At 45.2% G+C, this 10,852-nt stretch overlaps 1 protein-coding gene across 1 annotated transcript; it reads right to left on the reverse strand.

Moving 5' to 3' along the window:
- Positions 1-470: 470 nt before the first annotated feature.
- On the reverse strand, positions 471-7,117 carry C2H11orf87 (chromosome 2 C11orf87 homolog). Its single transcript, XM_088052139.1, has 2 exons — positions 7,083-7,117; positions 471-6,392 (listed from the first exon to the last, which is right to left on the reverse strand). The coding sequence occupies exon 2, from the start codon at positions 6,242-6,244 to the stop codon at positions 5,768-5,770; it is 477 nt and encodes a 158-aa protein (XP_087908265.1). The 5' UTR covers positions 6,245-6,392; positions 7,083-7,117; the 3' UTR covers positions 471-5,767.
- Positions 7,118-10,852: the final 3,735 nt, after the last annotated feature.

Here is a 10,852-nt window from a genome sequence, read left to right on the forward strand (position 1 = left end):
TGTATTATAAAGCTAATATTTTCACCTTCTAACCTATTATGCTGGCCCCTTGTTTATAGCACTCATAATCCCCTAGGATACCTTTTGAAAAGTTTTAACCTGTACTTGGTCTCTGACTGTGTAGTAAGGAAAGGTAAAAGCATAAAAGCAAAGCAATGTGTTTTACATAAGCTCTTTCAAAAGATTTTAGGTTAAAATTTTCCTTGATTGGAGGTGGTATGAAAAACAGAGGTCAAAGAATGACTGTGAAACAACCACAAAAAGTCTGCATGATTTCTTTCTGCTGTACGATGTTAAAATGTTCCTGTTTGTATGTCTGTATTTTGCAGTATTTGCTTTAAAGTCTTTGTCCTCTTAGAAAAGTAAGATAATGAACAGATTATATTGCTCCATTTCAAGGAAGGAAACAACAAAGAAAAGCCAACTGGAACACCAGATTATATAAATAAAGGCAATTGTTACTGACAGGGTTCTGATCCAAATATTTATTTATTTCCTAACTCATACAAAATTGATGCTTGTAGAGGTATTAGGTTAAAAGGGTTGGAAAATTAATTCTTCTAATCATCCACAGAGAACATATAGTACTGATGAAGCAATGAAAACCTCTTTGACTTGAATAAGAAATACATTACATATAATTTACAGAAATAAGATCTAGTCTCATGTAGAAAATGACATTTTAGAGCAACAGGATCAGCAAGGACTTTGATACTTGTCTCTGCTGTGGCTGGAATGGGTCGCCCTTCACCCAGGTCCATCCAGTGGAAGGGGAGGCCTCCCTTCCACAGCTCCAGACAAGAAAGCCAACCACTTCCACTGCCAGGCATTTCACCTGTTTGCCTGCCAGTCACCTCTCTTCTCAAGGCTCATACACCATCCAGTTCTTGCAAGTTTGTAACACATTTTCTACACTAATGAGTTTGGCTGGATTCAGACCAGAGACCTACATCTAAAAGACTAAGAACAGAAGGAGGCTCTGTTCTACTAGGAATTTATTTTGCAATCAGATGGAAAACTTGGCTTAGGGGAAAAAATGTTAGATACCTGAAAGAGATGAGCAAGTCAATCCTGGATAAAAGTAGTTCTTTCTAACTTTTAATATAAATGAAAGTGCTATTAAAGGTTTGTATATGTGTCATGCCAAATTCTATAGAGATGAGAAATTAAATGAAATGGTATCTAAGTCCTTATAAATTTTGCTATTTACACAGAAGAGGAAAAAGAATATTTCCTACATCATTTGTCATGTTTCCCTTCATATCTTGCATACTTATTAAAATGTAGGGTTTCAAGTACCCATAGAAAAAATATGAGCGTGCAGAGAGAATAACCACAATAAAGGAAAAAAAGCAACCGACTCCTATAACTGCATTTAAAATAACTCACTCCTATCTAAAGAGTCAAATCATGTTCTTTTTTCCTCCCTACATAAAGGTTGCACTCATACTCATAGTAACAGAAGAAAAAAAAGCACAGCTGCTTCGTAACACTGGACACAGATTTCCAGAAACAAGATAGCAATTACTCAGAAATTCTATGGAAAACATTAATCACAGAGTAACTTGCTATTTACATTAAAGATGCAGCCTCTAAAATTAACCTTAATTTTTTTTTAAAAAAGAGGGGTTTTTTTGTCATAGGATAGTTTTATCAATAATGTGAAGTCTCTGTTCTTTGCTTTTTGTCCAGCATTTCTTTTGAGATATATATCTATAAATTTACAGATATACATCTGAGAGAGATATATCAAAAGTTAAAACGTGTCTGGATGGAGAGCCCGGCAAATTTAATCTGAAACCACGTTTGCAGTAGACAAACCCCCAAAGAAAAGAATGCCGGCATGATAAATTTGAATGAAATGACATTCCCTGTCCATGATCCACGTAGGAACCTCAGTGCCTCAGTCCACAGAAGCTGGGCTAACAGGAGCAGTGCAGGTTCCCGGTGCCACCTGGCTGAAGCACCTGGCCCTCGCGGGAGGCAGCGGTTTCCATCCCCGTAGAGACTGCTAGGACAGGTGCAGAGCAGGGCCAGCGGCGATGTGGAGAGCTGTCACCCTCCGTCTGGACTACAGATGGGATCCCAGTCCCTTGGCAGTCAGTGCAAGCCACTCCTGTTGATGCCAGCGGGAGCCAAACGAATCCCCAGGGCAGCAGCAGGCTCTGAGGACAGGAGTGCAGGACGAGGCATCACTGATGCTCCAGTGCAGTCCCAGCATGGCCATCACATTGCCCATCAGCTCTGCTCCCACTAGGCTCTACAAAAGGAGTCACTGCTGTCGTGCTTCTTCCATGGAACAACGCCTGGACCAGACAGGAACTATTGAGCTCCACAGCACTTCTTATTCTTACACATGCAGGATGCTAGTGGCCAACCAGCTCCAAATCAGAACCAGGAAAATCCAGCTGGAGCATGTGCCCCCTAACAGAGCAAAGACAGTCTGTGCTTCCATCAGTCAGCACTCAGCTGCCCAGTTGTCATTGTCACTCGTCAAAACCAGTGCAAACTCACAGGAAAAAGAATGTCCGCATCAAGAGGGTAAAAATCTTTCCTCGTGTTCAAGAAAGCTACAAGCATTTACCCGGCATCTCTATCAAATATCGTAGAAAAGGTTACACAAAAATATTTAAATATATGGATACAGATACATAGATATTACACTTGCATAAAGTATCTATTTTCAAAACCCTTTGGGCAGTTTCACATTTAGCTGAAAATGTATGCTTTAGAAATATGAACAATTTCCTACTTTTTTCTAGTTTAAGTAGGAGGGGGAGGGGAAAGAAGCATCAGCCTTATTAATACTGAATGCTAAGTGCAGAAGTTTAGCTGTAGCTGTAGGGTTTTGAAGCAATTGATTTGACAGAACCTCCAAGCATAAACTCTGTTTTAAAAATCCACATCTATTCCCTAGATTGCTTATTGTTTCATGAAAATGAAAACCTACGTGTCCTGCTTGTATCAGCTAGATCTCCTGAGACCGTTCAATTAAACCTCATAAGCTTGCAATACCTCAAGATAGGGCTGTGTACTGGGAATATGCATGAACCTTATTGCAGTAATTCTGTGTGATAATAGGAATTTACAACTTCTCATATCTTGTCTAATTTAAGTTTAGAAATAAAAAACCTTAAATGACACCACAAGAAGCTCACAGTTCTGCAAAAAATTAAAGTCAGTATGAAATTTTACTAATAGACCATATAATTTACACAGATTTACATACAGAGATATTAAAATATTAAATCAAAGCTAATTAACAAAGGATAGAGTTTTACATGATAATATTTTAACTCTAGTCACACTTTCGCAACTACTTTCAGTGGCATGAGATTATATAAATAATACATATACCTGTATATCCATAATATATATATCAAGATATATATATATTTCTCCATCCTTCTTTTTTTTCTTCAAAAATAGGGCAATTTTATAACTGCAATGAGATGTGATGACAAGCAGTACACTTCTGGGGAATTATTGCATGCCTTGAGTGCATAAGGCAGAAGGAAGAGTATCTGACTTCAGACACTAAAGAAGTGGAATCATCAACCAGAAATGCACTGGAGTGATTTGGAACATCTTATTGCTTTTATAAAACTCCAAATTATACACTGTTGGTCTGGCATGGGAGGGGGGGGCGGGGAAAGGGGCGACAGGGGTGGTTTAAAGGCACAAAATAAAGGGGAAAGTAATACCTCTCTATTTAGTGGAGATCAACGCTCAGGAAGCTCCATTAGTGCTCGCTGAACACTCCTCATTGTCCTAAATCTACTCCCTGTGGTGCAATACTGTGCCGCAGTTGCATAAGGAGTTTAAACACAAAAGTTCATGCATCCTTTATTAGGGAAAACAAAACAAAGCCAATTTCCTTGCCCAGCAACAACGAAGTACCCAATATCAGCAAGGGCCAGCCGTGGCTCCCGTCCTTGCAAGCAGCCCTCGCTCAGTCGCACGCACGGCAGCTCGCCACACTAACCTCCGCGGATGGAGCGGCTCCTTGGGCTGCCTGCTACAGCTCTTCCCTAAAACCATGGAGGCACGGATCCAAACCTAACAGCAATTTCCCATCACACCAGGAAAGATCAGGAAGCGAGAAAAGTGGGGAACAGAAATACTGCCCTGAAATCTCTGCATTTTGGGGGTATTACAAGAGTGTGGAGGATTTTGCCACTCTCTTTCCCAGTTTTAAACTGGTCAATGACATTCACTCGCAGATTATGGTTCCAGTACTCCTGGTCTATGCGTCTGGGATTTTTTTAGTCAGCCACCCTAGCAGACAGAGAATGTCAGAGAAGAAATACAAAGGATACAGAATATTTAAAAAGTGGGTACTATTACTACATCCTCAAATCACTTTAAATGATGGAACAGAAAGAAAAAAAAAAAAAAAAAAGAATAAATCCCTCGGGATCACTTTGCTGTAATTTTCAGATGTTAGTATGTACAGTAGAGGGCTGCCTCTGCTACGATACCACACTATATGTTTCAAAGTTTGGATACGGCATGCTGTTAAGGCACCTTCAAGTAATGGTCACTGATTTATTCACTAAGCAAAGACGCATTTTCTGTAAACCACACTGCGTCCTCCAACACACACAGTACCAGCAGCCACTCACACCCGCCATCCAGAGACAACAAAACTCTCTGTATTTGCCAGGGATAAACGACACCAGTTCTAAGCAGTCACTTCAAAAATAAGTATCTGCCGGGGTTTGGGAGCGAACGTTTTGCACGACTGTATTATTTGTTTCCCAAGAGAGGAAACACGATAAAATTAAGTGTTGTCCATCCCTAATTGTCTACAAGATTAGAAGGGTTGAAAACACACATCAGCCTAAAAAAGTAGAAGCAAGATCTCTGTACTGCTGCAGGATTCCTCGCTGGGAGACAAAGCTGTAAAGGCAGGCATTCAGTGCAGGGTGCCTGGTGCAGAACTAGATTGCTTCAGGACCAACAGGAGGTACAAAGACAACCTCTCCTGGGAGGGGACAGGCAAGTTACTGCACATCACCTCTCCCTTCCACACTGAACAGTACTGGGTTTGGGCTTCACGGTTCATGGCATGGGGAAGGGGATGCTTTTCAAGATGAAGGGAGCTGATGGGAGAGGAATGCTCAGGCACCACTCTATGCAGACAGCTGACTCCATCCCAGAGAGTGAGTGGGTCACTCAGTGCTGCAGCTGGGGGCACAGGGCCATGGGGTCGGAGGGTGCTTGCGGTTAAGCCCGATGGCCATTTCTACACTAAGCAATTTTCCAGTTCTGGAAAAGAGTGAGAAAGGTGGGACAGGGGCATAGATCCCAGCACAAAAGGAGAGACCACAGTGTACCACCAGTCTACTCCATGATACAAGGGTCCCAAGGCACCCACCAGACCTGCCTCTCCCCCCATACCCCAACCCACACCAGGTAACAATGACACAGGGTGCAGTGGGAATCCCAAGAGCCGTGGGAAACCAAATTATCCCTGTACTTGGGGTAATAATGTCCAGAGAAAAGGGACCCCCTACCCCTGACCCTCTCGTGCAGGTGGACGACTTGATATTTAGTAGCTGTGTGCAGCTCCTTCTCCAGTAAAAAGATGCATCCTTTCCTCACACAGTCAATGAGAAACGTAATGTGATCTGTCGTGCGCTTGAATCATGGGCTTGTTCGTTCATTTGAATTAGCAATGTTTTCTTCTTCTTCGGGGACTAGAATAATCACTCAGATATTTACAAACATCAATCAGTGCCTTCGCGAGGTCTCCCCCAAACCATCACGACAAAATCACCGTCTGCAGGAGCCCCGCGCCAGCTGTGTCCAAACAAGCCTGTGCTTGCTGAGAGCTGGGGGCTGCCGAGGGAGAGGAGCGCTGGATTTCCAAGTCCTGGGGGGGTCTTCCCAGTCGGCTGTCTCTTCCTTGGGGTGCCTCTCCCTGCACCACTGTCCCAGGGTGCTGGCTGCTGCTATTGCTGCTGCGGGCACAATGGTCCCGTTCATACTCCTCCTGAGCCTTTTGCATTTTCCGCTTCTTCATCTTCCTCTTGTGGATGTGGAAGGTGGTGAGGGAGAGGAGGATCAGGCAGAAGATGAGTGTGACCAGGACAATTAAAACCAGGGTGGACGAGAAGGACTGAAAGAGTTGACCCACTTGCGTGATGCAGGTGCTGCTGGTATTTAAGGTGGCAGATGTCCTGTTCAGAAGACAAGGCGGCAGGGAGAGCCTCAACTCTTTGGAGAGCTTGGCACTCATTGAGGAGGCTACGGAAGACGAGGATCTTCCTCCCCTGTCTGAAGACGTCTAAATTTCAGTCGGTGTCGGGCTGCTGGCGGGCGCTTGTTGGAAATGCCCGGGATGCTGCCGGCTCAGCCTCCCGCTCGCTCTGAAGTACCCGAGCAGCCTGCAAAGGGAGCCGGACACATCAGCGCCCCGAGGCACCCACCCTGCGCAGCTCCCCCCGCCCCAAGCCCGGCTGCGGCAGCCTCCGCCCTGCGCCCCGCTCCGAGCGGCCCCGGCTCCCTGCCGGGGGGCGGCGGGGGGCGCCGGGACGGGGCACCGCGCCGCCGCTCCGACTTCGCAAATTCCCCGGCACCCCGCGCAGCGCTGCCCGGCCGCTCCCCCAACTAGTTGCCGCGGGAAAAGAAGCGAGGGAGCGGCGGCCGGGTGCCAGAGCCCCGCGCCGCGGCGGCTCGGGGCTGCCGGAGCCGAGCGGGTCCTGCCCCGCCGTGCCGGGGCCGCCGCCCGCCCCGGACCCCCATCCCGTTACCTGCGCGGCGAGGGAGCGCCCGGGAGCCGCGGGCGCTGGGGGCTGCGGCAGCGCGGAGTGAGGCAGGAGCGGAGGCACCGCCGCTTCGGGGAGCGCCGCCCGCAGCTGCAGCCGCCCCGGCCGCTGACGTCAGGGGCCCGGCCCGCCGGCCGCCGCCCGCACGGCCCCGCGGCACCGCCCGCACCGCCCGCACCGCCGCCCCGGCCCGGCCCGGGCCTGCCCCTCGCAGCGCCCAGCCCTGCCCTGCCCGCCCCCCGCCGCCGCCGCGCCGAGAGCGGCCCGCAGCCCCTTCCCCAGAAGGGCCGGAGGTAGCGCCACACGCACCGACTGCAGGCAGCCCCTGCGCCCCTGGCCCCAGGCACGCAGTCGCGCCGTGCCCAGAGCGGCCGCACAGAGGCAGCCCCGGAGCCTTCACCCGGAGCCAGCCGCGCTCGCTCCGTGCCGCAGCCGGCTGCCGAGCGGCCCTCGGTACCAAAACCCCGTCCCTCCGCACGGCCGCCCTCGCCCGGGGAGGCTGGTGTGAATCTGCGGGAGCGAAGCCATGCCAGGGACATCATATGTGTGAAAACTTGCCTTACTAAGGCTAAGTGCATCGCAGGCTTTTTCGTCAAGAATAAACAGCTATGAGCTGCCCATATGAGCTGCTCCACACTTAAGCCAAAAATCGAATGATTTCTGAACGGAAGAAAATCTGTTATTTGAAAAGTGCTTTCAGAAGTACTAAAAGGGCAGAATTCCATTAGGATGGAGCTCTTCACATTTCCAAAACAAACAAACAGATGTGGTAGTCTCTGACAACATGGGACAAGATCTGATGGCCAGGAGGTTCCATCGGTCCCGTGTTCTATGCTCTAGACTAGCCCCATGTGCTGGAAGGAGAGTTGCTAAAAAGCTCTGGTGTAAGTAACAGGACTTCAAGGAAAAACAGAAACTATCCATCCTTTCTAGTGGCTGAAATGCCTGGAGGAAAATCTGTACAGAATAAACTGTGACACGAGTTGGAAAAATCTTCAGTCAAGAACAATGATCCATTAGATCTGCTGACCCTGATAGCCAAGAACCTTTCACAGAGGTGGACAGAAGATGGCAAGCTGTGCATTTAAGCACTTTGCTGTTTCAAGGCAGATTTCTTCTGTACTGTCTCTGATAAATAAATGCACCAAAGCTTGTGACATTTGGCCAGGCACTATTAACTCTGTGATTGTTGTGGAGAAAGATTTACACCGCATGGAATGAACTGCATTCAAGATGGTTGGGATAGTCCCAATCATTTGCAAAGGGACTCCAACTTAATGTTTCCTCTAAAACTGGAGGAATAGGGGTTTCCATTACTCCTTCCCCTCCGCAGAATAATACAGCTTGATGCTGGGGGGGTGCTGCACAAAGAGGAAAGACGTTCAGTCCAGTACAAGCCCTTGCTCACTCATTTTACTACTGCTCCTCTCACTCAGCTCCCTCAGGTGCACAGCGAGTGTCATTGCCAAAACACAGCTCCCCATGCAGTGGACTTGGATAGGTGAGCATTAAAAGTCTGTTCCAGCCCAAATTATTATATGATTCTATGATTCTCAGCCCAGCACTCCTTGCACACATGTCCAACCTCTCTCACACAGACACATCTCCGTAGCCTCACTGGCATTCTGCCTGCACTTTTTTTTCTTCCTTCTTACCTTCCTCCAACGTGCATATCTGAGGTCTGCATTAATCAGTGCTCAATGCTTGCTGCCTTAGAGGAGAAAACAACCACCACAGGCTGAAACAGCACATCAATCCTCAGGTCATTCCCTATTTCCTCCCACTATTCTTTGCAATGCAGCAGCTGAATGGGAGGCTGAAAAACAAGGTGAGGGGATGGGGACCACTCATCATGGTCTGTGCCACTGGAGGATGCTCCTGATCCCACACAGAAGCAACTAAGGTATAAACCAATAGTGCTGTGCTCCACTGAATCCTTTAGCCTGAACTGAAAGTGGGAAAAAGGATAGCATTTAATCCCAAAAGCATGTGAAAAGTTGCAGCAGTTGATCTGAGACTGCTGTTCAGAAGTTACCAGGTGATTAAAAATAATTAATTTTAAAAAAACCCCAAACAACACTATAAGATTGGCCTTTTGCAAGAAAACAATATTAGGAGATATAATAAAGGTATGAAGAGACCTTAGAATGTTAGCCCTGTTTATGGCAGAAATAACCAAATTGGGGATTGAATAAACTTGAAAACTAAAGAATTTACTAACTCAAGGGGGTTTATTGGAAAAGTGAATAGCTAGGACTATGTATTTATTGCACTAGGATATATGACTATGTCTTCAGGTTTTACATGTTGAGGGAGGCAACACAAAGCTACTGAAAGTTAAATTACCTTAAATAAATTTAAAATCCTTTGTGGATTAATTTTACTTTTTGTCCATTGTCTTCAATTATTCACATTATACCTTGCTTTCAGGATTAGAAAATAGTGAAAATGTGTCTTGTATATTAGTATGGTAATTACGCCAAGCTTTTTCCTAAACTGTAGAGAATGAAAAATAGGTTCAGGGAGTGGACAATGGTGGAGACCTCAGCAAATGTTTAACTCTTTCCCTGCTGTCACAGCCCCTTCTCTGTGTGCTCATGTACTATTTTGCAACATTTCTGCTTTAGCTAGAAAAAATTAAAAGCAGAGATTGTTCTAGCTCTTTCTGGCAACTAATTTTACAATGTTTAATAAGAGAGTCAGAAGAGAAGGATTGTAAACTGAAAGGGAAATAACTCTGCTGTGATTACACATACCTTGGCTTTCTGGTTCATACTGGCTGTAAGCCAATCAAGTGGATTCAAATACCCATGAGCAGAATACAGGAAGTTTTAGAAAACAGGGGGAAACATTCTGTGTAGTTATTGTGCATTATTCCTTTGCTCTGATTAACTGTTATATTTGAATATATAAATAGAAAATATAGATAATGTGGTCATGAAAAATCCTTACTTTGTCTGGCATGAAAATAAAGGGCAAGATATCTTTAAGAGTGTCCTCTTTCAAGAATAATTTGGTCATTAGTTGTAGTGAATTCAAGCATACCATATAAATAGTATAACATTTATGGGGATTAGGTTTCTTGCTGAAGTAGAATTGGTCACTGTGTGATAGAGGACATTATATTAAGGGGATAATTTTTGAATTTTACAACAAGGTTTGTGCTCATTAGAACCTTGATAACTCCCAGTTTTCTCTTGATTCCCATTATTAAGAAACAGACAGAGTACATACTTCCGAATCCCACAAAAGGACTTTCATTCATGATTTTTTTTTAGTCTATAATTAGGAAAGTTGTTCCTTCAGATACTAATTCCTCAATCCCTGTATTACAAGGCCCTTTTTTCACTAAGGCAGTTGCTTAATGAGGTAACCTCTGTGAGCAAAGGCTGTTCATGTAAGTAAAGGTTTGGTGGTTCAGGCCTTGCCTATTAATGACCCTTCTTGCAAAAAAATTATTGTCCCACCAGTGTTTAAATTTAGCACTTGATTGCATATAGAATAATGCATGATGCCTTTTTCGCCGAGATTGATGTCGTCATTTGCCAGCCAAACCAAGCACTCCCAGAATGCCAATAACCCTGATAATTAATCTGCTATCTCCCCACGGGATTAAGGCCATCTGTGTAGAAGTCTTTCAGGACTTTACACACTCCCACTGCAGTAGGTGAAACCCAGTGATTTAAACATGGTTTGAAAACCTAGTACTGTTGATATAACAGATTTTACAACCAAAATGAAATCAATTTTTTGTTTCATATGCACTGGTATGTCAGCTAAGATCCTGCAGATACTAGAAGTGTCCTTCAGAGATTCTGAGCTGGAATAGCTTTACTATGGCTGACAGTTCTGCTCCCCAGGTTACCCAGCTCACAAGCAGATACTATTTTTCTTTCTTTACCCCACACCTTTTAGAAGAAGGTAGTCTGGGTGATATGGACTCACAATTATTTCAGTTTCAGGAGATGATTCTTTATGAAGCTTAAGGACAATTTTACATATTCATTTTCTGTTCTTACTTTTGGAAAATATTCTTTTCATGTTCTGGTAAAGAAGAAACCTCCCACATGTGATGGTGA

The sequence above is a fragment of the Pseudopodoces humilis genome, chromosome 2, assembly GCF_049639895.1.
Source record: "Pseudopodoces humilis isolate 2021_Gansu_Grassland_sample_001 chromosome 2, ASM4963989v1, whole genome shotgun sequence".
Lineage (NCBI taxonomy): Eukaryota > Metazoa > Chordata > Aves > Passeriformes > Paridae > Pseudopodoces > Pseudopodoces humilis.

What these genes read in the sequence shown, in the direction of transcription:
- C2H11orf87 (XM_088052139.1), bottom strand. Translation starts at nt 6,244, where the DNA reads ATGAGTGCCAAGCTCTCCAAAGAGTTGAGGCTCTCCCTGCCGCCTTGT.